General features: G+C 41.1%; 7 protein-coding genes across 7 annotated transcripts; 2 read left to right on the forward strand and 5 right to left on the reverse strand.

Moving 5' to 3' along the window:
• The first annotated feature begins 693 nt into the window (after positions 1-693).
• LOC108072280 (uncharacterized) lies at positions 694-1,518 on the forward strand. The gene has a single exon (XM_017163345.3). It carries the CDS (start codon positions 789-791, stop codon positions 1,305-1,307), a length of 519 nt encoding a protein of 172 aa, XP_017018834.1. The 5' UTR covers positions 694-788; the 3' UTR covers positions 1,308-1,518.
• Positions 1,519-3,937: 2,419 nt separating this feature from the next.
• LOC108072275 (retina and anterior neural fold homeobox protein 2) lies at positions 3,938-8,080 on the reverse strand. The gene is made up of 3 exons (XM_017163341.2): positions 7,813-8,080; positions 4,905-5,125; positions 3,938-4,412 (listed from the first exon to the last, which is right to left on the reverse strand). The coding sequence occupies exons 1-3, from the start codon at positions 8,078-8,080 to the stop codon at positions 4,044-4,046; spliced, it is 858 nt and encodes a 285-aa protein (XP_017018830.1). The 3' UTR covers positions 3,938-4,043.
• An 8,891-nt stretch (positions 8,081-16,971) lies between these two features.
• On the reverse strand, positions 16,972-18,208 carry RpL37-2 (Ribosomal protein L37-2). The gene is made up of 2 exons (XM_017163330.3): positions 17,681-18,208; positions 16,972-17,321 (listed from the first exon to the last, which is right to left on the reverse strand). Exon 2 carries the CDS (start codon positions 17,319-17,321, stop codon positions 17,052-17,054), a length of 270 nt encoding a protein of 89 aa, XP_017018819.1. The 5' UTR covers positions 17,681-18,208; the 3' UTR covers positions 16,972-17,051.
• Positions 18,209-18,409: 201 nt separating this feature from the next.
• Positions 18,410-19,789, forward strand: tbrd-3 (testis-specifically expressed bromodomain containing protein-3). Its single transcript, XM_017163351.3, has one exon. The coding sequence runs from the start codon at positions 18,503-18,505 to the stop codon at positions 19,274-19,276; it is 774 nt and encodes a 257-aa protein (XP_017018840.1). The 5' UTR covers positions 18,410-18,502; the 3' UTR covers positions 19,277-19,789.
• A 435-nt stretch (positions 19,790-20,224) lies between these two features.
• Gr59c (Gustatory receptor 59c) lies at positions 20,225-21,458 on the reverse strand. Its single transcript, XM_017163293.1, has 2 exons — positions 20,430-21,458; positions 20,225-20,374 (listed from the first exon to the last, which is right to left on the reverse strand). The coding sequence occupies exons 1-2, from the start codon at positions 21,456-21,458 to the stop codon at positions 20,225-20,227; spliced, it is 1,179 nt and encodes a 392-aa protein (XP_017018782.1).
• Positions 21,459-21,761: 303 nt separating this feature from the next.
• On the reverse strand, positions 21,762-23,001 carry Gr59d (Gustatory receptor 59d). Its single transcript, XM_017163371.2, has 2 exons — positions 21,982-23,001; positions 21,762-21,929 (listed from the first exon to the last, which is right to left on the reverse strand). The coding sequence occupies exons 1-2, from the start codon at positions 22,999-23,001 to the stop codon at positions 21,762-21,764; spliced, it is 1,188 nt and encodes a 395-aa protein (XP_017018860.2).
• A 337-nt stretch (positions 23,002-23,338) lies between these two features.
• Positions 23,339-24,440, reverse strand: LOC108072229 (putative gustatory receptor 59d). Its single transcript, XM_017163292.3, has 2 exons — positions 23,601-24,440; positions 23,339-23,491 (listed from the first exon to the last, which is right to left on the reverse strand). Exons 1-2 carry the CDS (start codon positions 24,438-24,440, stop codon positions 23,339-23,341), a joined length of 993 nt encoding a protein of 330 aa, XP_017018781.3.
• Positions 24,441-26,541: the final 2,101 nt, after the last annotated feature.

Below are 26,541 nucleotides of genomic sequence, written 5' to 3' on the forward strand. Positions count from 1 at the left end.
TTTTCGCCAACTCACGAGCTTAATGTGGGATTTTGGGAATCACTCGCGCCGTTCGCATATTAGCATAAAGGCAAATAAAATCAAATATAAAACCAGCCACAGAAAATGTGTGTTGTATAATTATACAGGTATAAAATTTCGCCGGGGCTTTGTTTTCGGCGGTTATCACACATTCGCTTAGTCACATGCACACTTTGTATTTTATAATATATATATATATATATATAATTTATAATACATTATGCTAATCAAGCCTGTCATTAATGGGTTTTCTATTCAATTCGCGGCTCTCGGGCCAAATTGATTGTCTGTTTTGAAAATACCCTCAAATGTTTATCCATTTTGTTTTGTTTTCCATTATGTTACACATGTCAATGGGTGGCTTGTTCTTTTGCGTTTTATTTTAAATTATTGCGTTCTGGGATTCCCTGTACTTAAAGCTGACAGACAGCTTGTTACTTGAACACTTTTGAATTAAACTTAAGTGTAACATTATAAATTTTGAGTGTCAATAACCTGACCTTGGTTTATAGAACTGATCAGGAAATTTCTCTGCTGGGACTCTACGCTGAATCCGTAGCTAGAAAACCTTTGTAAACAAACACAATTGTCTCTCGAATCGAGAGAATATAGAATAGATATTATCATTCTGGTTCTGAAGGTCCGTTGTTGTCGTTCTTCGGACAAACAGGTTACCTGTGATTCAAATATTCATAATTCCAGACAGCAAACAAAAACACAATTTATTAAAATATATTCCAAAAATCTACCGTTTGTAGCCGTGAGAAATGCCACTGCCGAGACTGTTTAAGGACCAGTGTGTTTCCTTGGTCAATAGCCCCTTGAAATTGATCTGTTCGGGCGAGGTGGCAGCGCAGCATTGCAGACAGCATAAGTGCCCTGAGGATCCATACAGCATCTTCCAGTTGGAGAGTCAGAATAGTTCGTATCTGGTTTTCTTTCGCTCCTTGGAAATACGCAAGTGCCGGAGCATTGAACTGCTCGATCGGCACAATGTCCTGTGCGTGAATCATCAGAATAAACCGAAGAACTTGTTCTTCGGCTTCAGCCATCTGGTGTGCCACAGCCGTTCGATGCAATTGACCGCTGATCTCAGGGAGAATTGTGGCGGCCGGGGATACGAGCCTGATTTGCTTTCCGGCTACTACTACGCCAATGAAGAAACCAATCCAAGCATAAGCCTCTTCGAGTCGCGTGACACTGGATGTGGTCTTCTTGGATCTCCGATTCTGGTGCTGTGTCTCTTGATCTCTCTCTTTCTTGTGCTCTGCCTGCGCTGGAGGTAATGAGTTGAAAGTATTCCAAACCTTCGAGAGGCAGGGACTTACTGAGGTCGAATCCCATTTGATTCTATTACAACTGGCTTCATATTTCGCTCTTCTTAAAATTGATTATTTTGTTCTGTCACTGAATTGTCTAGAGATCTAAAAACAACAAGTCTGGGATTCTTTTGCTTCTAAATCTTTGGCTAGTTCAGAGATGGAAAATGAATAAAAAGTAGTATGTAATATACATATATATTTTTGTAATAATTTCTAAGAGAATATTAAGGATTTAGAGGACAGTTATTTCACAGGTTACTGATGTTCTAAGAAGTTCTCAAATTGAAATCCCAACTATAATGTAATCATATTGTGTGTTTTATGATCTTTTCCATCTCCATTTCATTGGCGCCTTGCCTCTTTTTATGATCCATGTGATGTATCCATCATAATGTGACATATTTTGACAGCTCTCAAACTCTGAACGCTGACAGTACACAAATATTTTCCTGTGTCGGCAGGGAACTTAAGAAGAAGCTGTCACCGGGATCGCATTCTCTGCGATCGCATCGCACGGCATCGCATTTCCCTTTCATCTGACAATGTTGCCCTTGTCATCTTTATGCCACATATGATGTGTGGGGACTTGGAACATGCCACGCATCTGCGTGGAGCCCTCGTTCATTAGGCGTCCCTTATAAATAATTGCTTTTTAAGAGAGCCAGAAATTATCACCTAATTATAGAGCTTGATGAGGGGGGGAATGCCAACTGTCGCTCTCTTTTTTTATACATTCAGTGGTGGTTGAGGGTGTGGTTTGTTTTATATAATTAGTAATTGCAAATGTTGAACCAACAAATATAACAAAATTTATAGTCTGTGAAAATATTAGCTTAGATCAATTTAGAATTAATTAAAACAGGATATTAGTGTAATTAAGTTCGTTTTCAGTGCCTAGTTGCTTCTAAATTATAAAATCCTTTTACATATTACCCTTACCCTCCATAAATTTCAAAACAAAAGCGTAAAAGTGTGCCATTGATTAATATTAACTGTCTCATTCAAACAATTCTTCGTTTAGGTAAAACATCCAAAGGAAAATGTGTAAATACACACTCGCATAGCTCCCATAAGGACCTCGTTTGCTCTGGCATTTCCGTTTGCCATTTGATTTGACAGGACGCGATGCGTGTGTGTGTCTCGACTCCTGTTGTTTGGCCCATAAATTTGTATTTCGCTTTCGAGGACTCCTGCAACATGTTCGCCTGTCAGCAAAAATGTCGTCCTACGCCCGGCAAACAATTTGCCGCATCGCAGCAGGAGCAGAAGCAGGAGCAGGAGCCGGAAAAGGGACAAAACGCATTTCTCCAATGCTTTCGCTTCTCTGTGTTCTGCTTTTCAAACATTATTGCAATTTCGTAAATATTGTAAAAATGTTTTACGCTCGGAGCGCCAACGCTTTATGCAAATTAGCTGCACAAACCGTTCCACATTCCGAACGTTAATTTGCATTTCGCATTCGTTCCCAGCTTGTTTGGCTCTGTCATGTGTGCTGGCTGGCTGGCTGGCTGTCCTGCGGATAAAAGGGAATTTTTATTTGCATTTAAATATATTACATACTTGTTAACCTTTTCTCAAGTGGATGGCATCCTACTAGTATCTATCTGTTGGCTGATAGTTTGGGGGAGGAATGCTCTACCGTCCTCCTCCTTGTAGCCTTCCCTTGACTTTTGGAAATGCGTTTGAGAGTGCACTGCTCACATAGCTATTGTGCTCTTAAGCAATCTGTACATTTAATTGCCATGGAAAACCGAGATTTCCACAATCTTAATCTACTTTGATTGTGGCTTCGCTTTTGCCAACGTTTTTGTGGCTAGGCAAAAGTTTTCCCTCACTGTTTGTGTATGTGTCTTTGACTTCGTCTTCGTCTCCTCTCGTTTGTTTATTTGTTTTGACTTTAATTAAGTTTTATTATACAAATTAACACATGCGGGTGAAAAAACACTTACACATGTGTAAACTCCTGGCATAGGGAAGGGAATCCTTGAGCCGTGTGTGTGTGTGTGTGCGCGGTGATATGAATTTTTAATTAAATCATATTGCTAAGTAAATAATTAAATAAGCCATGTCAATTTCATACGCCACTGACAGTTTAATAAATGGAAAACTTTTGCATATCGGGAAGGAGATGATAGCTAATTGCTTGTAGCTCACAAGATGATGAATTCAATCAACAATTTTTACTGAGGAGAAGAAGGAAGGTTGGTTGGGGTTAAGGCAATGGAAATGGGTTTAAATTGGTTTAAACTTTGCTGGCTTTAAAATGGGGAGAGGGTACATGGGTACATTTCATTTAGATTATTTCTAGAAAATATTCCAAGGCTTCTTCTTGTACCATAACTCATCGCAAATTATCTACTATAAACTTTAATCGTTCTTCTTATCTAAGGGGATTTTAATAGATGGTTAAAGGCTTATAATTATCCTTTTACTACTAAAAACTTAACAATTAATATAATTAATTAATCCCCAATCCAAGCATAAATCCCCCAGATATGTTCTCTTAGAAACTGTTATTTATTTGGCATGGCATCTTCCCATCTCGTTGTATAAATATAAATATTAGTCAGGTAGAGAGGCTAGAGAGTGAATATATTAGTCTTAATACATTTTTTAAGCATTAATGCAATTTGGCTAATTGAAATACATATGCATGTGTATATGAAAACCTCGTGGGGCCCATTAAAAGGATGATAGCCTTCAGAGCGGCGGATAGGCTGCGTTCTTCGCATAGTTGGCCGCCACACAGTAGTTGGTGGCTGCTCCAAAGAACGCCGAGCCGCAGAGCCCGTTGCCGGTGGAAGGATTCGTCCCGAATCCCCCATAGCAGTTGGTATAGTTCTGGCACGAGCGCAGCTCCAGTGGCCCGAAATTCAGGGCGTAGGCCCCGTGAGGAGGAGGCGGTGGCGGCGGCGGCACTGCCGTCGGATGATGGGGCAGATTCGCATATTTGTGCATATTATTGCTAATGGGCGCCGGCACCAGCTGAGGAGCTGTGTCCAGCAGGGGCCGGGAGCCCACGCTCCGCTCGTTCCGTCGGAATTTGGCACGCCGGTTCTGGAACCAGACCTGGAAACGGGGCGTAGAAGTAATTGATAAAGGAATTAGCCCGGGTTCAAGTATGCAAATTGCCCCTAATTTCGAGCATGTTCTCTATTCCAGTGATTTACGGGCCTCACTGTAAGTATTAGCCTTCGATCTGGCAGTTATAAAGCGTGAATAATTCAGTGGAGAGTCAGGGATATTTATTTAGTCATTTTATTCATTGCTTTATTTTCTTTAACCAGTAAATAATTCATTTTTAATAGAGCCAAAAAAGTAAAGCCTATAACAATGGATTTTGCAGCTTAAATATGTTTTCTTTTGTTGACTTTCCCAATAATTAAATCCATTATTTAGCATGTAACATGTCCCTGATAATATCAGCAATGAAAAACATGTATTTTGTTCAATTCAACTTTGAACGAAAAAATCCAAGTGACCTAATTTCGCCAAACTAACAAACTATCTCTGACTTGTTGCGAAAACCAAGCACAAAAATCGAAGGGCAACGAAACTCACCTGAACTCTCGCCTCGCTCAGATGCACCTTGGTGGCCAGCTCCTCGCGAACGAAGGCATCCGGATAGTGCGTCCGTTCAAACACCTTCTCCAGGGCCGTCAATTGGGCAGAGCTGAAGGTGGTGCGATTGCGTCGCGGTTTCCTTGAGTGGCCCACTGAGATACCAGCCCCTCCTGCTCCAGCTCCAGCTCCAGGTCCACTTCCTCCTGCGCCAACGGGGCCTGCAATCAGGGAGCCATTAAATAAGGAATTTTCACTTTTAGTTTCGTAGTAACGAATGCAAAATCTCTTTGACAGTGGCCAGTGGTGGGAGGGTGCTCGTAAATAATCGATAAGTGCCAACGGATATCAATTAATTTGGCAGCAGCCTCTAGGAAATTTCGTTACTTTTATGGGACATAAGACATAAAATTTTGCATTCCGTTTGAAGATATCCCTATCCTTGCCCCCGGTTCGGCGGGGCGCAGGTCATAAACAAATGGCATAAACCATAAAATATCTTTTGACGACATCGGCGGACAGCTGTCTACTAATTTCGGAGCCAACACACACATTTACGATCTATTAATTAAAGTGAAATTGTGACATTAAGCGGCCATAAGCGCGAGCTCTTTCCCTTTCTTTGTTCTGGGCTACCGTTAATTGATTTTCCATAGAATTTACGTTTGGAAAACGTTTTACCAAAAATAATTGAGATATATATTTAGAAGAAGGCGCCTAAGATGTAGGAATTAAGTTGAATTTAAAAGAAATTTGTGTTTATTTTCCCTAGGTAATCATTTAGTGAAAAGAAGAAAGCTTAAAATAATATTTTTAGGTAAAAATACATATTTGTTTATTATATTCTCTAAAAGATAAACCTTTTTATCAGATCTGATTAAATTTATTTGAATTTTGACTAACTTAAGAATTGAAATCTAGGAATCCCTTGCAAATACCCCTTGAATATATATGGATAAATAGCATTTTCTTCCTTGGCTCAGCTTCAGGGTGGCCAGCGACGTGACTAGCCCTATCAACATCAGATATCCTCCTACCCACGCCATTTGTCTCAATTTGTCAGCCGAGCTGTCCACGAACTTGGGAACTGCATCGTCGTAGATCAGCTCCAAGTAAACACACACGCACGAAAAAAAAAGGGAAACCAGAGCAACTGCAACTGTCCCCGGGGATTCGCGGAGGCTGTTTAGGGAGTGAGTGAAGGGAAGATCTTTAATTTGAATTGCCGAACGAGCGATAAAAAACAGTTGCAGCTTAATAAAAAACCAACAAATCGAAAGGGAAACCTCAATCAGATTTGTGCAGCAGCAGCCGCAAGGGGTGAAGGTTTTCCGATTTTTTTTAGGGTGGGGCTACACTGGGAAAAAAGTGTAGACAATGTCATAAAGTTAAAAAAAATATATTTTATATTTAAAATTATGCAAGATCTTATGGCAAATAACTTTGAAGAGGAGTATCCTCTTTTGTAGTTCTTTCCTATATAGAGTGCAGCTGCAAGCAAAGTTTATTGTTTCCTATTGCTTGTGCATTGCAGGCAAAGCGTAGGAGGCAAAACGAGAAGGAGAAAGAGCCCTGTAGAGAGGACTTTAAGTGATCCTTTGATTCATATTTTATACTTGTAATTGTCATATAGAATATATAGTTATCAGTTCCAGCCTAGATTTCCCCTCAGTGTCTCGCTGCAACTGGCACATGTTGCAATCCAATGGAGCGAACGAAAATAAACAGGGCTAGGAGGGACCGACGGAGGAGGAGGAGGGCTGCAGTGCGTGTGCTGCGTCTGGGACTGGTTACAGCGGGACTGGCGTTTTATATGCTCCACTTGGAAATTATAGTCGTGGTAGCGCAGCCACTCGCTAGCAGCTACCTCGGATGCTTCAAAGGCATGCGGCCACTGAGGGAATATCATGTCAGCTTTGATTACGTTTTGTCATGTTGACAATGTTGAAGTGTTGTCGGCTCGGAAATGTTTCCTCTGCCACGGCCACAAAACCAACAAAAAAAAAGAAAACGAATAAAAAATAAAGAAAACTAGCAGCGACACGGAGCGAGAAAGGAATCGTAAGAGTTTCACGGATTTTTCCGTTTTTTCGGCTAGGATCTGGCAGCGAATTATGCTGAGGCTGACAACCAGTAGCAATATGTTGACAGTTGCCTCTCTCTTGCCAGTTTGGGTTAAAATTGTGGGCGAAGAGGGGTTTATAGGGGGGGTTAAGCCGCAACCGCAACAGGAAAAATGCACGGAGATGACATTGCACCGGCAACGAGCGAATGTCGCCCACATCTGGCACCTAATTGTCATCCATGAGTTACCACCTCACTGCCATATCTCTGCTGTATATATGTGCATCTATGTATATTCCCACTTATTTATGTGTAATGATACAGATATATACGCATGATTATGCAGTTGTGCGAATAATGTCATAAATTCTCTCGGCTCTCGCTTATATCTCATCTTGAATTTATCATTTATGAATTAGGCCACAGGCGCGGCAAGGCAAGGCATGGCACGGCACGGCACGGCACAATCGCCTAAACCTCACAGAGTATTTGTCCAAGTCTCCGTTTCAGTGGGGAATATTGCATAAGCTTTGGCCTATCTGAACTCCTTGGGCATTAGGCATTCAGTTGCACCCACACTTGGGGAGGATATATCAGAGGGAATTATGCCAATTGATAGGCTTTTAAAGTTCAAATGAGTTAAGTTGCGCTAAGATTGAAGCTAATTTAAGGTGAGGTTCTCGAAAAATTATGATTTTCTTAACGAAATAATCACTAAGTATAACATAATGCAAATTTAAATCACAAAACACCGAAAACCACCTTGTTTATTAGCTGATTAAGGCATTTATCCTTCTTTTTTGTATTACTTTATTATTTCAATTCTTTATTTTTAGCTACTCACCATAATTATTGTTGAGCTCCAAGGCTAGCTTCCCCTTGGCATAGCCTTCGTGCTTCATATCGATGAGATTGTTCACGGAGAACCTGTGCATTTTGTCCAGATCTCGAGGACCTCCCTCCCGATCGTTCAGTTTATCCTCCGACTCAAGAGTGTGTGCAGGATAACCCTCACTCTGAACCGTAAGCGAGTGCGTTGCCGTCGGACCGTAGTAAAAGTTGCCCGGATTGCCGACGGGCAGCGAATGCAATTGCTGCTGGTAATTCAACATGGCGAGGAAATCAAAACGAATAAATCGAAGGTAAATCCAGAAACACTTTCAATTCCCTAGATTTTTTTGTAAAATTCCGAACTAAATTCTTTAGATTTGCCAAGAAGATTGATTGAATTAATTTGTGATCTGCTCGAGTGCCACGATTGGGGGCATCCTGCCTGCCGTGTTGTGCGAACTTGGTAATTGGATTAGCACACAACACATAAACGAGTTAATTACGATAATTGTCGCGACGATACTAAACCGTGCCAAAGTCGTGTGCCCACTGAAATTAGCCTCAAAAAATCGAAAGAGTGGCTGCGCGAGAGAGGTCTAGAAATCGAGAACATATGGCTGTTGCTGCTGCTGCTGTTGCTGCTGATGGGGCGCCTAATTATAGCCCCCGACGATCGTTCATTGGCTGGCGGCGATCCTCCTCCCGGTGGCCGACATCTTGGGGGCGTTGCCTGCTGGAAAAGTGCTTGAAATACGAGGTGAAAAGTAGCAACAAGTTTTGGGCATTTAAGTAGCAATAAATATACCAATTAGTGAGAGGGTTTGTTCTCCGCTTCCACATTGTCCTTGCTTCTGCCTGTCAACACACACAGAGCTGGCCATGTGTGTCTCTGTGTTTCGGGGACGCAGGATATGCTCTAGTTTCTGGGGCATAAATCTTGGCACGCATACCAGCACCATCGCATCTAATGTGTTTGTCATCCTCCTCAGCTAATTTCCATAACCACAACATGTTGTTAATTTTCCACCGGCCAAACTGGAGCGATGGCAATCGGAAGGCTGGGCGGAACTGGTTAGTTAAGTGCATGTCTCTGGGTCTTTGTGCCATTGTGCAACAGCAACAGCAGCAGCAGCTGTGTTTGACTTTACCTTCGGAGGTGTTTCCACACGGTTTCATGTGCTCCTGCTCAATCAATATGTTTCTTGTAGATGGAAGGATATGGAGACACGTTTAACAGGGATCAAATTGTAGAGAGAATAATTAGTGGGGAATTTATATAGGATATTGATGCATAACTCAAATATTTAAAAATCTATAAAAATTCATTTCGCTTCATCTTAAAATATATTATCTTAGCTAGTTTGCTTTTCGGCTGAGTGACTCTTGACCCTTTCTCCTGGCCAGACAGAGTCCTCCGTTTGTTGGCCAAACTTTCTGACTTAAATCCTCCGCTTTTCCCCGACTCACTCATATGAGAACCCACATCAAGGCCTTCTTTAGACTTAACTATCCCCCAAGTTTTCCCCGAGAGGACTTCCGCTCATTAGTTGTCCCCTTGCAAAGCTCGCTATTAATATTCTAATATTCTCCAGAGCAGAGCAGCTGGCTTACATACATTTTCCCTTCCAAATTGAGCTGTCACAAAAGTTTATCCAAACTACTTGACACTTCGCTGCCGGTTTTTGGCTACGCTTTTCCACCTGCCAGCAGGAGGAGGAGGAGGAGCAGGAGTAGGAGCAGGAGTAGGAGCCAAAGGAGCAGCCTCGTCCAGTTCGCTTCTAGTAAATTATCTCACGTTTTCGTGTGCGAAAAGTTCTTGAGGAATGTTGCGGTGTGTATTTTTAATAAAACTTCAAAGTTTCCCTACTTTGCTACGCTTTACTATGTCGGTCCCGCAAACGTTTTTCTTCATCTCTAGCTCAATTTTCCTTCCGTTTTCGGGGTTTTCCCTCTGTTTTATTTTATTTTTTTATTTTTCAACCGAGCTCTTGGAATTCTTTGTCACGAAACATTTCTCGCGTGCTGCTGCTGCTGCTGGCTCTGCTGGTGATGTTGCCAGTGTTTTGTGGGTGTTATCCATGTAATATGGTTACCCAGACAAACTTTAGCCGGCGAGAAATTCTTCTGGCAAGTCAGAATTCGAGGAGACAGTTTTAATGCTGTCAGATAGAGGCGAAGTAAGTAAACTTGTCAGGCTCCTCCTTCGTCCTAGAGATAGGGGTTGCCAAAATCGAATATTATGTGGGGAAAATAACGGGATAAATATGTGCAGGTAATGCCGATTATTATGTGAGACAGGTATTCTATAATGCTTTTGGGTTGGCATTTTCATTTTACCAAAAAGGGAGTCGTGTGTTTGAAGAGGTATTTGTTATGATATTATGCCAAACATTTAATAAAATTCTTATACCAATATAATATTTTCTAAAATATTTAAAATTTGCCCATAAATATCATGTTCAGCTGCGAAGTACATTTGACCAGAATTAGCTTATTATTTAACATAAAACAAACAATCCTTTTATCATTTCAGAACCCCTCTCCCCATCTCACAACTCAAGGGAAATGATCAATCCAAAAGCCCGGAACCTGAGATGTGCAATCATCATCAATCTTTGGCACTCGCTAAACCAGTTTGACAGTTTTTCTAGTTTCCCGGCACACACACACACTCTCTTAACAATTTCAATTTCCTTTGAGCAACTCAAAAGCGGGGATTTGTGGGGCAGGAGCTTCACTTTGAAGTTCATGTTGTTTGTCAAGAAAATGAATTTCACTTGACGGCGATTATGTGGCAAGCATTTAAACTGTTTTCGTTCAATTTGTTGTTGTTGTTACTTGCGCGAAAGTTTTGTAAAACATTTCCGATGTTTCAGAATATTACCGAACCAAAGCGGAACCGCAACGGCAGCAGCAACAGCAGCAGCAGGAGAGGAGCGGAACCTGAACCAAAGGAGCAGCAGCGGCAGTGTCTAAGCCCCAAAATGCCAAACACGAATGGCACACGCTTCTGACAGGGCCAGAAGCAGGAAGGGAGGAGGGTGCCAAAGTTTTGCCTAAATCACTTAACAGAAAACAAGTGTTGGCATGTGCCCTGCGCCCCGCCGGACTTCCTCCCTGCCAGGCAGCCCCTTTTTTGGAGTAGTATCCCGCTCTTGTCATCCGCCCAGCACAAATATCGCAAAAGTTGCAATGGAAACTTTGGGGAATACCCAGTAAAGAGCCCAACGGGGAAAGGATGTGCTAAACCAGGATTAAAGGCTCAGTATGAGGAAGGATCTAGGGGTAAGTGGCTTTAAAAATAACTCTTTTAAACTCAAATTAATCATAAACTTAACTCTTAATGAAACTTGCAAAGATATTACTTAGTTAAAGAACTGAAATACATAATTTTAATTTGGAATTTTAAAAGAAAACCCTCGAAAATTCAGAAAGACTGGGTTCTCTTTCCCCCCTTTTACCTACTGATTTATTCAAAGTACTTACTGGATATCAACTATTCTAACCCTGACTCTATAACTACTATAGCCTGACTTGACTGTTGTGTACGAATCACAGGCAACACAACAACAAAGTTGACGGCAAATGAAATATAATAACAAGAAGTAGTAACCGGAAGCATCAGGCCCGGCAACTTTGCTGCCTTTGCTTCCATCTGCTCTTGTCCCGCTTTTCTGGGGCAGTGCGTAAACAGAAAATCAATTACATGGCTGCATATATGGGATATATGGGTAGAGGAAGGTTGACAGGCGCCCACTGGCGGCGGCGGCCTGCAGCTGTCAATGGGGCAGGTCGAAAAGGCCAATTGATGGCTTTGAAAATGGTTAAGACTAGAGGGATACCTAGGAAATGCCTATTAAGTATAGTGTATATTATTAATACTAAGTTAAAATCTGAAACTTATATACCTTATTTTAGCGCCCAATGATTCTACCATTATGTTTTTGGAAGACGGCAGAAGTTTATCGCAGATTTTGATAATAATTGCCACTAAAATCTGGTATGGCTTTCCATTGAGATTACAAAAACCAAACCCCCTTAAGATCGAGCTCCTAACTTGCTTTCAGATTTAATAATAGATTTTCAGTTCCTGCTAAAAAAAGATATAAATCAATTGTATAAAATAAAACTCGACATAGTCCTGCCAATATGCAAATTATAACATGTCACAAAACTATTGAAAAGTTGGTCACAACCCCAGTGCACTCGGCTCCGTTAACGGGGTATGTATGGGGTGTGTAGGAAAAAGTAAAAGGGGGATTTACATTAATTACGGCACGCAAAAGCTTCTTGACTTTTATTGTGACATAGGCCTGGCAACTTACCCACACACACACACATATATATAAAACGCATGAATATTTTATACTCCCCAGTAACCGGCAGTTTTAAAAGCCATGTTAAGAGTCTTGCCTTGACTTCACTCTGGACCTCCTCTCGCTGCTTCTGGTCCAAATGTCCATTTAGAAAGCACAGCGAAGGAGAGAGAGCGAGGTCGGGTCAGTTGTCGGACATTTCGACATCAATTTTTCAAAAGCCCTGACCAAAGGCAGCAGACATGTTGAGGCATTTTCGATTTTTCCTTCTTGTTTGCCTCTTAAATGGTTTGCATAATTTATGCATTTTTTATGCGCCAAAACATTTGAGTTTTGCCAAGCTCCCAAACTCGGACATTGAATATTTATCCAGCTGAGATTGAAAGGGATTAAGAGTATCGACAGGACAGTGTGGCCTGTCAATGGTTGAACCTGCGTTAGTCCGCACTTTAAGGTATTTTAATTAGTGTTTTTCGGGGATATCTCTGAAGTCCCCCCAGGGGTCCTAGTTTCGGGTTCCAGGCTACCGTTCCTATCTGTATTTATTCATCTGTACGCATTTGGTGCCGGGGAATTGGAATTTATGATGCCACGTCGGCAGACAGCATGCAACAGCATCAAAAAATCCAACCGCAGAACACGAAAAATACCACAAAATGCGGTTTGGCCAATCCCGATGATGATGGGGTCATCCGAATAGGAGCCTCTCCATGTGCATCTCTCTCTCTGAATTTATGAAAATTATCCGTTCAACTGAAAAGTGAAAAGTGGGCTCTAAATGGATAGAGAGTAGAAGTTGTGTTTTAAAGGTTTAAAATAGGGTTTAGGAGAGCTTCTTAGCTCAAACTTTATATGGAGGTAAAGTAAAGTTGGGTTCCTTTTATATTCTCGTTATACCCTTGCAGGATATTATAATTTCAGTCAGAAGTTTGCAACGCAGTGAAGGAGACGTTTCCGACCCTATAAAGTATATATATTCTTGATCAGCATCAACAGGGGCATCATTCTAGATATGTCAGGAAGAAATCGATTTTTTGGCCATTTTTGCGAAATTTGATAAGGGGTTACATCATTAAAATTTTTGATTTTGATAAAGAATTGAATTTTCAAAATTTTTAAATGAAGTATGCAGATTTGTTAACTGTAGAAAATCTTGCACAGAACAGTTTTCCGATTTAAAATTAATGCTCTTTTGGCCGAGTTATGATATTTTTAATTTTAAAAAAATCAAGAAGTTTTTAAATATAAAAAATCAGATTTTGTAATACAAAATTATATTTTCCTAAGTCAAGGAATCATTTCCGACCCCATAAACCATATATATTCTTGATCAGCATTAACATGCGAATCTTTCTAGACATGTCCGGAAGAAATCCATTTTTGGGCCATTTTTGCGAAATTTGATAAGGGGTTACATCATTAAAATTTGCAAAAATGGCCAAAAATTTTGATTTCTTAAAATTTTAAATTTGGTATGCAGTTTTTTTTAATTACTAAAAACTAACACAAAACTGCTTTCCGAATCGAAATTAATGCATTTTTGGCTTAGTTATGATATCTTTTAATTGTTACCTGCAAGGGTATACAAACTTGGCTGGCCAAAGTTAGCTTTCTTTCTTGTTTTATTATTGATTTCCATGGAAATCTTATATATTTTTATTACTATTCTTAGTCCTTGTTAAAACAACCTACTTAATCTTATTAAACATTCTGTAATAATTAAACTTTTGTAAGGCTTTCCGGGTCGTCTTCAGCAATTTGTTTGTGAGAAATGTCATTTTGTTGATTGAGCACATTTTCAATCGACTTTTTTTTTGCTGCGTTTGTATTTTTTACTGATTTTTTTTGTCCTATTTGTAGTTGTTGTCATTCAGTGAGCTGCAAAGTCAGCAAGCATTTAAATTTCGCTCACGATTTTCTCCGGATGAGCAGCCAAGAAAGAAATAACGCGAATTGAAAGTCAACGGATACGGAACGGATGTACGGGTATTCCGTACTCAGACCATAACTCCTTCGCCTGCTGCTGCAGCTGTCAGTTGGTAGGAAAAACTGTCAGTGCAATCAGATGCAATTAGAGCTTCCGCGATGCCTTATCGCGGGAAATAAGGAAGGAGAGAGAGGCTTCTGCCAGAGAAATGGAATGGAAATGAAAATGGAAAACAGAGCGACAGGGAAAGTGATTGAGCCACTGCTCATCTTTATCGAGGCGAAGTCGAGTCGTGGTCTTTGTCTTGGGGAAAACTCGTTAGCCGAGAGACCTTCCTCTTGGAAAATGATTCTGATTAATGGGGGAGAGATTTTAATTACTTAAAATAATAATAATTATTTGTTTTTAAATAAATTCAAAGAGTAATCTCTACTCTCTCGCATTTATTGAGACCTTTAATGCTTAAATTTATGTAAAGCATGATTGTGTCTGGACTCTAGGGGAGCACCTTAGTCTATCGTTGAGAAATTCCGCATCTCCCTTGGAATTGCTTCCTTCGCCTGCCCTGTCCCGACGTCAATCCAGCTGCACTTGAGCTCCGCATTACATTTCTGTCGCATTAATAAAGCGCCTTCTTCAGCGTCGCGTCGGCAGACATCATTATTTTTTTAAAAATTCAGTCAATGCATAAGAATGAGTCCCATATACACTCCGTTTCACTTGAATAGCACACAAAAATTTTCATAATTACTTGTTCATCTCTCAGCAACTGCTTGATCTAATGCAATAATTGTTGCTGTTTTATTTTCGTCATATTATATACTCTCTTCCAACAAAAATTGGAAGTCTGAAAATGTACCGTTTAAATGTACCGTAATTTTCTTTTCAAATTGCTTCAATAATTTGCACCTTTTTTGTTTCACTTGAATAGCACATTTTAGATTACGTGTCATTTCAGCAGCCAAGGAGATTGAATCAAAAACTTTTTTTGATTAATTTATGAATGTTAAACATAGTTTAATCATTTTGTACAATTATGGGTCTTGGAACGTCACTAAGTCACAAAGAACAGATCCAAATACAAAGCTATATTGATTGTGACCTTTCTGTAGCTAATATAGCGAAAAAAAATTGGAAGAAGCAGAAAAGTCGTATATAATTTTATAAAGAACAAACAAAACTATGGAAAAAATATGAAAGGTCGCAAAAGTTGTGTTCTTTGCGACACAGATAAGCGTGCGATTCTGCGGGAAGCCTTAAATTCCCATGACTCTGTGAGCAAAATAAGGGAAAAGAGGGTGTTGACGCGAGCAAAACTACTGTTTGGCGAGTTATTTCGAAAGCTAAACATCTAAAACGTTTGAAACTTTAAAAAAAACCACCGCTTAACCCCAAACGAAAGGAAGCACGGTTGACCTTTTGCCGCGTCAATATGTCATGGTGTAACGAGTGGAAGCGCGTAGTGTTTTCTGATGAAAAAAAGTTCAATTTGGAGGGGCCAGATGGCTACAATTATTATTTTCACGATCTCAGGAAAGAGACGCATCAATTGGAGCGTTTACATAGTCGAGTAGGCGGAGTTATGGTTTGGGGAGCCATATCTTACTATGGGACTTGTGAGCTCCAATTCTTATCCTCAAACATGAACGCAAAAGCGTATCTAAACGTCCTTGAAAACGCTTTTCCACCATTGGAAAATTTTTTCAATAATTTGCCTTGGACATTCCAGCACGACAATGCGCCAATACATACTGCAGGTGTTGTAAAATCTTTTTTAAAATATAAAAATGTTGAAACTCTGAACTGGCCACCATACTCGCCGGATCTGAATATAATTGAAAATGTTTGGGGATGGCTGGCCAGAAAGGTTTATGAGTCTGGCAAACAATTTTCAACAAAAGAAGAACTAATTGACGCCATTCAGAGGGCCTGGGCTACAATATCCTTAGACTACATTATAAGTCTATATGTTTCGATGCCCAACAGGATCTACGAGGTTTTATTGAATAAAGGAGGCTCAACCCATTACTAAATTAACAAATATATATGTATTAATAATCACTATTGAATTAAAAAACACATTTCCTAATATTTAAGTTCGTTAAATATACTTTAAAACAAAAATGTGCTATTCATGTGAAACAAAATTGTTGTGCTATTTTTTAAGTTTTTATGTTTTTTTTGTTAACATTTATTAATTGTTAATTTAATTTAAGTTTTGTTACTTTTTTTATATTTAAAATTGATTACACTATAAATAGAAACCTAAACATCAGCGAGTTTTCTTTTTGGTTAAAAGATTTTAAGATTTGAAATTGCATAAAAAAGTGTGCTATTCAAGTGAAACGCAGTGTACATACCAAAAGCCATCAATCGACCGGCAATGCGGCGGTCCAGGCCAGAAATTAATGAGTGGGCGTTGCCGGTCGGTCGGTCGCCTTGAATTCTTTAAGTTTCGACGCAGCGCCAGAGTTGTACATAAATCAGGGAAAGAAAAACTTTTTGCAGCGCCAATCCCGGGGTATATATCATGCCAAGATTTCTCTCTTTCTCTGTGTGCTCTTGGCCCGAAATCCACACGGCGACGGATTAGGCCAGGTCGGGATGAAATACGGTCCTGAGGCGTGAGCAGATTTTCGCCACAAGCTTTATGGGCGTGGAGGACATATAAAAAGGTGTGTTGTTTCTCGCTCAGTCTGTTGCCTTTTATGTCCCTCTCACACCCATCTAGCAGGTGTGTGTGTATGTGTACATTAAAAGCTATAAAAAATTCATAAAATGCATTTCTCACACGAAACATGCAAAATACCCCAAAAAACATAAATTGTAAGGTACGTTAGGGGTATTTAGAAAAGGGGCTTATGGAATAATGCCGCCTGTTCTATGAAGGATTACGATCTAACCCCGAACCCTAATTAAAACACTCGACTTGTAGATTTTCCTGGGAATCCATTTCGGACTCATTTCGGGGCTTTTTATTAGGTTCCTCTCATCGGGCCCTGCTTTATCTTAGTTCTTCTTGGAGGCTGCTGCTCCTCCCTCACGGAAGCCATTGCGAAAACGACGCCGCACGTTCTTCAGAAAACGCATCCTTCCCGTTCCTTGGGCACGGCGTCTTTTGGCCTTCACGGACCAGTTGAAGGAGCGGGTCTTGGCATCGGGATAGCCGCACTTGGAGCAACGGGACTTCTGGATGTGAAACGACGAGTAGCCGCAGCGGCGACATAAAGTGTGGGTCTTGTTGTGGCGCTTGCCGAAGCTGGTAGTTCCCTTGGTCATCTTTGAGAGAGAGAGTTAAAGAGTTGAAGATTTCTATGAAAATTTGAAGAAATCTGGAGGACGACTCTTGTTCTGAGCAATGATGAATGAAAAAGAAAGATTTTCGAGATGACAGCCAGACGCCACAAAAACTTTCGATTGTTTGGAAACCTATCGAAGCCCTAGACAAACGATGCAATGTGGCGTCATTAATAATAATATAAGGGATATTTGGAACAGGGGAATGGAACAACATAGATGTACTTTTTTGTACTATTTCTTATAAATTGTACTGCCTAAACGCGGCTTAAATCATATGATTAAATTATGTTCTTCCACTTGCTTTTTAAGAATTCAAGTTTTAGATTTTCGGAAATCACCTTTCCAACTTTGATTTACACATTCCATTTACTTTTGCTAACTTTATCTCGGAGAAGCCGCTATGAAATCCGTCACGTAGACGACGACATTGCCAATCGCTGCGAAATTGCGCGCAAATTATATCAATCACCGGGCGTAATCATTGAAAACTTATCAATTTTTCCACCCAAAGTCAGACGGAGCCGCCGCAATCGCAGCGAGACCTTGGCAGGAATATAAGAAAATCAAATATTTATGATATGTTTGAGCAACATTTCGCTGCTGTGCTGCCTGCGGCAAAAGTAAACTACAAATTTTGTTCCTTTTCGGCTGCATTTTTTCCGTTTGCCTTGGCCTGGCATTTGGATTTATGTGCGTGGCGTTTGAAAATTCAATTTAATTTTCATTTTTTCGTGCTGCCTGTGGGATATCCTATGAATTTTTGAGGCCGATTTGCTCCTTGGCTCCTTAGCATATCCTGTAAGTTATGGCAGGACGGGAATTGTGTTAGCTGTGGCCGGATGCGAATTTCTGTGGAGTCCAAGGGAAAGTGTTTATCTGGGATGTCTGTGGAAAGTCCAGGCCTTGCTTCTTGGATGCTAGTTTAATCCTGAAGGGATTTTTAGACATTTTACAAGTGTTTTTAGGATTCGATGGATTATTTTCTTAAAGTAGTAGACAAAAATGGGAAAATGTAGTGAGTTTAACACTTGGGTTCCCCCTTTTGTGACTATACTTAATCTAGCAAACTCTGCCACAACTGGCAACCCTGAGCAAAAATAGTCAACAGGAACCGACGAACTTTTTCAAACTAAAACCCCCCTCGAGTTTCTCCCTGGAAAATGGATGATAACGAAGGTTCGGAGGAAATCCAAGCTTGCCAGGCCATCATGACGACCCTTTTATCCAGTTCCCACAAAAAGGTGGCCTGGGTCTTCTATGAACCTCTGAATGCGGACCTTTTGAGATTGCACGATTACCATGACATCGTGAAGGAGCCCATGGACTTGTCCACTGTGAAACATCGCCTGGATACTGGTGTCTATCAGACTTGCACGGAGTTTGCCAAGGACATGCGGCTGATTTTCTACAACACATATCTGTACACGCCACCCAACCACTTGTGCCATGTAATGGCCAAGAAGCTGGAGTTGATCTTCGAGGCTTTGTATGCAAAGGTCCATCGGACGTACGCTGATGGATCTAATCCGAAAGACGAGACTCCTTCGAGTTCCTCTTCTGTTTCAGCCAAGGCCGCATTATCCGCCTACGAAAAGGATGAGCCATCTACCGCTGCCGTGACCCCGTTTAGAGAGGATGCAGATTCATTTGACTGGAGTCTGTCGGGATCCTATAGTACCCAGGAGCATGACAGTCTCTTCACCGCCGAAGAAGACTTTGATCTGCACGCCAAGATCCAGCAGTTGGACGGGGAGGTGCTTCTTCATGTGATCCACTTGGTGCAGCGCATGGAGGGCGCTGCGTATGGTAACAAGGAACTGGAGTTTGATATCCGTCAGCTGAAGGTGCAGACAAAGCGCTCTATACAGGAGTACTTGGCTAGCAAGGGGATCACGGGAAAGAGGATGCCTCGGACGACGCCCAGATACTGCTGAGACTAGGTTTTTCTGAGAGCCTTGTAGTTTGACTGAGATATTCTCGAGGAAGTGGAAATCCTTGACTCTCATTCAGGATAAACAAACAATTGTTATTGAAACCTAATAAGCCACGATGAAAGTTACCATCTTATTACAGTTTTATATACATTTGAGACAGCCTTCTCAGTAACTTATTTTCAAGCAATATGGCAATCTGATTCATTCACCATTGATAAACCCCATTGATGTTGAAAATGTTGCATTGTTAACCCCCAGCCATTCCGAGCCAAGTGCCGGATTCTGTGTCCCCGGATAACGACGAGGAGGAGCAGTGAGCTAGTGCCAATGCATTATGCTAAAATGTCTCCGGTTCCATCCGTTCGTTCGTTCGTTCGTTTGCCTGTCTGAGGAGGATGCTCTCTCCGGCAGTGCAGTGTCGTGGCCTGTTGTTCGCTGTCGGCTGCGGGATTAAATTGCGACTTATGCTAAGCGAGAAGAGGGTGATGGCAAATTGAATGGAAGCTCGTTTATATTGCTCGAGTTGCGGCAAGTATTGATGCTGTCGCTGGATTTGTCACTGTCGCTGGGATTCGCTGGTAGTAACCAGGACCAAGTTTATAAATGCCTGGCAATTGGTGGTACAAAAGGAATCCCGGCATCCAGGCAATTTCCATTACCAACCCAGGGACATTCCAGTCCCTGCTCCCCTGGCAGTGGATGAAACGGCCATTATCGGCCATTTTCTACAGCCTCAATTACACATGCCTTTGGCACTTGGTTGTGTATATTGATGGTCTGAAGTTCCTCAGCGAAATGCCAATATGGAGTGTCCTCTCAGGCTTCCTGTTGTTTATTTTATGATACTGTCTTGGCAGTTAATTTCTACTTCCGAACAAACATTCTGCCTGGTTGAAGCTTACCATAATTGGTTATCTATGTATTTTTATTTATTTACTTTATATACTTTTACTGTTGCAGCTCCCATTGAACCAGCACAATGGAATGGGTTATAACTGAGTTAATCATGGCCATGAAAGTGCCCCTCTCCACCTTATAAAGTCCAAAGATGTAGAATTCACAAGGAGCTCGGGCCAACTGCAGCTCAAAACTGTCGAACTGTAAAGGTAAAAACTATAAAAATAATTATTTAACAAAACTGAACTCCACTTACAGCCGCCTCCAATCTCTCATCCAATTCCTGGCAAAATAAAGTGCGCTCCGCCAAAACTCGGTGTATCTTATCCACCTCATCTCTTATGAGAAATCCTATATTGAGGGTGATGAAGTTATCCGCATAGAAGAAAACCGTGGAGAGGGCAATAAGCAGGAGGCCCAAGTAGGTGGATCCCAGGCCAGTGGTGTTGTACAGCACAGAACAGAAGGCATAGTATATGGTGCCCATTGTGGACAGGTAATAGACCAAGCTCATGCCCAGGGTTTGTACCTGAAAGAGTGTCCACATCTCGAAGAGAAGCCCCTGCAGTTTGGCTTGCCTTTGGGCCAGAAGCTCAAGTTCGTCGGCCAGGGAGCAACATTTCGTTGCAAAAACTCCGCCGCGACGATTGCGAATGCAGCTAACTCTCTGGGCTTCCCCAATCAGTTTCTTGATATCCTCGTGCAGCAGAACGTAGTGCCCATGGACTTGCAGTATAGAGAGATAGTACAGGCCCACAGTCACGTTGAGTATGGTGGCAAAGGTGTACCACACAAAGAGGTTCAGAGCCAGACTTAGTGTCAGCTTCTTTCGTTGAGCACTAAAGTCCAAAATCGTGTGCATAGAGTCCGATAGAAAGCTAATTACGAATTTCAAGAATATCCCGCGACGATACAGCCGCATCACCTCGGGTGTCTCGCGAACCATTCGGGCCAATTCATTCCACAGTTTGAGGATACGGCAGCGCCGAAGCCACCTACTACAAAGGATAAATAGCACCGCCCAGTGCCGCACCAAGGTGATCAGCAGGAAGAAGTACTCATGAAGGAATTTGGCGTTGTTCCAGGCCAGTCTAATGGAACCATCGTTGAATTTTTGCACGTACAGCAAACTGATGAGAATTCCATTGTGAATGGCCGCACATATCGTGGCTCGGCGTGTGATTCTGGCCTTTTTTGTCCTCAAATCCACCTCAAAGTTTATCACTCCCACCAATCGACCATACCAATAGACGAAGCGTAGAATCAACTCCACAGGGTCAGCCATGGCGCACTACTGACTTTGCGACCGATAAAGTGAAAACTCATCGTCGCTTTTCAGTTCAATTTAGTAAATAATAAGAAGCCTACAGGGAAATGCTAATGAGATGGTTATTAATTGTGGTTTCAAATGGGTTGGCTGTAAATATTATGGAAAGGGTAGCATGCAACGGGGTATTAGCAAGTTCTGGTAAATAATCCAAAGCTCTCTCAAAGGGCAGCTAAAAACTCTCTCGTTTGCCACTGCTTGTATCCAGCTTTAATAAGAAAACTTTTTATAAGACAACAAGTTTAATATAAATAAAATGGATTAGTTTCGTGAAGCTTTAAAATGTTGTATATCGTATTGGATAAGAAGCAAGGAGTGCGTTAATAGGGAGTTACCAACCATGGCTGAGTTATTGCGATTTACTTCGAATAGACCAAAAAACCGAAGTCTAAACGGATTTCTGGACAGGTTTAGCAAGAAGTTGTCAAACTGCAAGTAAATATTTAAAACTTGAGATAGATTTATTCGATTATATACTCACAACTGCCTCCAGTCTGCGGTCCAAGCCTGGCTGCAAGAGAGTTCGCAGACCCAAGAGCTTAACCATCTCATTGTGGGCGTCCAGTAGGTAGAACACATTGTAAGAATTAAGCCAGCAGTCCAGGTAGTAAAATGCCAAGTAAACTGAGCCGAGAACCAAAATGGCCTTGGGCCAGTCCGCAGTTAGACTTTTGTACTTTATTAAGCTGTACACCAGGTATACGTTTCCCACCAGGTTCAGATAGTAGGTGATTACCAGGCACAGGACCTGCAGTTGGTAGGTCCTCGACAGCCGCTCGGTGAGCGCCTGCAAGTCGGATTGGGCCAGAGCTATTCTCTCCAGGCGATCGGCCAGGCTGCAGCATCTGGTCACATAGACGCCGCTTCGATCGGGCACCAGGGATCGGGCCTCGGTCATCAGCGATCGCAGTTCCTGGTTCAGGAGTATGTAGCGTCCTCTTATGTGAGCCATGGCAATGAAGTACTGTGTTATTATAACATTAATAATGGCCGTCATGCTTAGTACAGCCCAAATACCCAGAGCCGTAGCTAGGGTCAGTTGATTTCGCATCATAATCAGGGCCACAACGACCTGCAGGGTCTCCGATATCGTGGCGCAGATACACTTGCTCAAGATGCCCCGGCGGCAGTACTTGATGATGTCCGGATTGGACTGGTAGAGTCGGCGGAACGAGTTGAACAGCCGGACAAAGTGACGACGTTGACACCAGCGACTGACCAGAGCCATAAAGACGCAAATCAAGCGAAATGTAGCTATTACCAGGAACACGTACGTGTGCGTATAGTTGGCATTGGACCACATACTGGTCATGGCCTGGGAATACAGCGAGTTGTAGGCCAGTAGGCCGAACATGGTGAGCTGGGAACAGGCCGCACATATCGTAGCTCTACTGGTAATCCGCGTTCTGCCCGTCTTAATGTCAATCTCAAAGTTTATTATTCCCGTAAAGCGTCCGTAGAAATACGAGATGAGCAGGCACCATTTGACCAGGTCAACCATGGTGAAATACTAAACCAAAGTGTCGGGAAACCGTATGAATGTCCTAACCCGTTGACACTAATGTCCTGATATCTGTACAAGATTATTTAGGTTTGATGATGATATTCCTTAATCACAAATCAGCTCATTTATTTAACTAGCCACCATGACGTCGTTGTTACACTCTAGACAAAATGCTAGGGTCTTGTTTTTTGGGAATTTATTTAATTTAATATTAAAAAAAATATATTATATTATAATATTAAAATATTTTAATATATTATATTTTAAATAATTACTATGTGTATTTGAATACAAGAATACAAGATCCTTATTTTTAAGATTGTATTATAAATTTTTAAAAATTTTCCATATCATATTGAATAAGAAATATCGAGTTAGCTAATAGAGAGTTGCCCATAGCAAAGCTGGTGAACCGATTGGCCTCGAAAACGCCAAAGAAACGAATGCGGAAAGGATTTCGGGCCAGATTTAGCACAAATCGTTCGAACTAGAATAAAAATAAACAATATAATACTTTAGTACATAAGCATAAAATATAAGATGAGTAACGAGCAACAAAACTCGCTTATATTATAGTATGTTTTACCAGTACTTACAGTGGCTTCCAAGCGATTATCCAAGCCCGGTAGGAACAGAGTTCGCTGGTCCAAAATCTTAACCATTTCCGCGTGGAGATCCAGGAGATCGAGGACATTGTACAAGCTTATCCAGTTATCGAGATAGTAAAATACGAAGAAAGCTGCTCCCATAACCAAAACAATATCCGGCCATTCCTGGGTCATATTTGTATATTTTCCGGCGCTAAACACCATGTAAAAATTAGCGACGGAGTTCAAGTAAAAATCAAGGACCATGCAGAACACTTGAACCTCGAAGGTCTTTGACAACCGATCCGCCAGGGCCTGTAGCTCAGATTGCGAGCCAGCGATCTCGTCCAGGCGATCGGCCAGAGAGCAGCACTTGGTAACAAAGACTCCCCTGCGGCTGGGCTCCAAAGCCCGAACCTCCACCATAATCTCTTGCAATTCTTTATTGAGAAGCACATAACTTCCCCTAATGTTGGCCATAGCAATATAGTATTGGGTAATGATGACATTTATAATGGCCGTCAGTGTCATTATCGCCCAGATTCCCAGGGCCAGAGTAAAGGTTAGGTACTTTTTCACCATTATCAAGGCCATGAAAAGCTGCACCAGCTCGGTCACTGTGCCGCAGAAGCACTTGAAGGCCATGCCGCGACGGCAGTACTGAATCGCCTCCGGATTGCTGAGGAACAGTCGACGAAACGAGTTAAATAGTCGCACAAAACGACGACGCGTTAGCCAGCGACTGACCAGGGCCAGCAGGACGCACACGATCCGAAAGACGGACAAAATCATGAACACGTACTCGTGCAGCAAATTGGCCTTTGTCCAAATGCTGGACATCCAGCGCATTTTCAGTGTGTGAAAGACCAGCAGGGTGAACAGAAATACTTGGGTGCCGGCCGCATAAATCGTGGTCCTTTTGGTGACTCGAGCCCGACCCGTTTTCAAATCAATCTCAAAGTTCAGGACGCCGCACAGTGGTCGAGCTTGTATGGAGCCGCGGCCATAACTACTTCTAGATGTGCTATCGCTATGAAACTTTCACCAAAAATCTAGAAAAATGTTTAAGGTATATCCACAAAAAATTGGCCATATTGCTCGACTTTATCATATAGCTGCCATAGGAACAATCTGTTAAAAATTAATACTTAATATGAAAAACTTTTTTGTTTTTCAAGATATCTTAACCAATTTCACAGATTATATGTTTGGTACAGGTTTATGCATTTTTACCAAATTTGGTTAAAATCGGATCTCTATATCTTATAGCTCCCATACAACATTTTTATAAAACCATTTTTTTCCAAGACCTAACTTTAATTTTTTAGTTTTTGATCTCTTAATGAGAACGTTGGTGAAATATAAGTGCCCAAAAGTAAAAAAAAAATTATTCACTTATATATTGTGTGTTTATTTTGTCCAGCAACAAACTTACACAGCTTAAGGGGGGTAAGGTTAATTGGGTGCAAAACTCACTACTTTTCAAAAAAATGTTGTGGCGAAACGGCTAAAATTAGCTTAATGAATTAAATACCATATAATAACACAACATTTGAGCAATTTTTTTAAAATTTTTGTATTAAAAAATATTTACATGCTTACGAGTAATAGCGAATCTCCTGAGTCCCCACAAAAAAGTTTATTTTCGGTGTACATCCTATCCTAACTGTCCACAAAAACATCAGATATCAATAAAATGTATTGTATTCACTAAAGGATAAGTGCTCCGAGATACTCAGGTAACTTTTTTATTTTTAAAATTTTTTCCCGATTTTCTATTACAACCCGGATTATTGGCTAAAAAATTAGGGTAATTTGTTTTGTAATGGCAAATTTGCAGCCGCAGGTAGCCGCAGCTAAAGTAAACATTTTTATAATCTTTAAATATTAGTTAATGACGGCACATAAATTTCATTTGGGGGCAACGGGGGGAAAATACTTAAAACTTTACGTAAACTCAACATATACGAACTAAAAAGACGCACTTTTTTAACAAAGATTTACACGAAACACAACACAAATTATATATATATTTTTCTGTACAAATAAAGTATATACCTTTATCTACCATATCCAGTCCAATTGTTTTTGGTTTAACAGCGTTTTATATTATATTTAAAATTTTTAAATTTGGTCTGTGCACTCCACAGCTGACAAATTAAAAGTGCATGAATACAAAAACGCTTTTGTCAATCTATTTTCAGAAAGTCCCGTTAGAAATTCCAAGCAGACCGTATTGCATGGTAAACTTTGGACAATCAGCTGATAGAAAAACCAGGTTTCGCTTGGATAGCTCAAAATCAATTTTTTTATTTTTGGCCTATGGGCCCGACCACTGTGCGCCGGTAAGACGGCCGTAAAAGTAGGAGATGTACAAGCACCACTTGACTAGGTTAGCCATCGTGAAGCACTGAACGGAGTGCCTCGAAAAGTAGCACTTGTATCGCTACGAATCGGCTGGCTTTGGGGTGCTGATGTCTGGATAAGATATCTCGGGGAAAGTGTTGGCTACGAGGGAATCATTTGATCTACAAACAGTTAATTTACTGAGTGCTTAGCCAGGGTTTCTGGTGGGTTTCTATAGATACTCACTAATACCTCTTTTCTAATAGAGCTTGGGTAATTAATTTTGCAATTAAAAAAGGTGCTGGTCTGAAATGCATGCTTTGGTTGTGTTGAATTACGTAATTTCCATGAAGGAAAGGAACTAGTGACCTTGTCTAACCCAGTTTCAATAGAACAAGAGCTTATCCCTTATACTAGTCTAGGACGCACAAAACTAAATAGTTCTTATCTATATTTTCTCAGTCGTTACTACCCTCTCTGTCACAATATAGTATATCATCCAGCCGGGCAACTGGGCAGCAGGGTCTGAGAGGGCAAAGTGTTAAACATCTTGCACTGCATTCTTGTTTGCAGTGAGATTCCGCAGCTCATGGCTTGACAAACA

The sequence above is a fragment of the Drosophila kikkawai genome, chromosome 2R (assembly GCF_030179895.1).
Source record: "Drosophila kikkawai strain 14028-0561.14 chromosome 2R, DkikHiC1v2, whole genome shotgun sequence".
NCBI classification, from domain to species: domain Eukaryota; kingdom Metazoa; phylum Arthropoda; class Insecta; order Diptera; family Drosophilidae; genus Drosophila; species Drosophila kikkawai.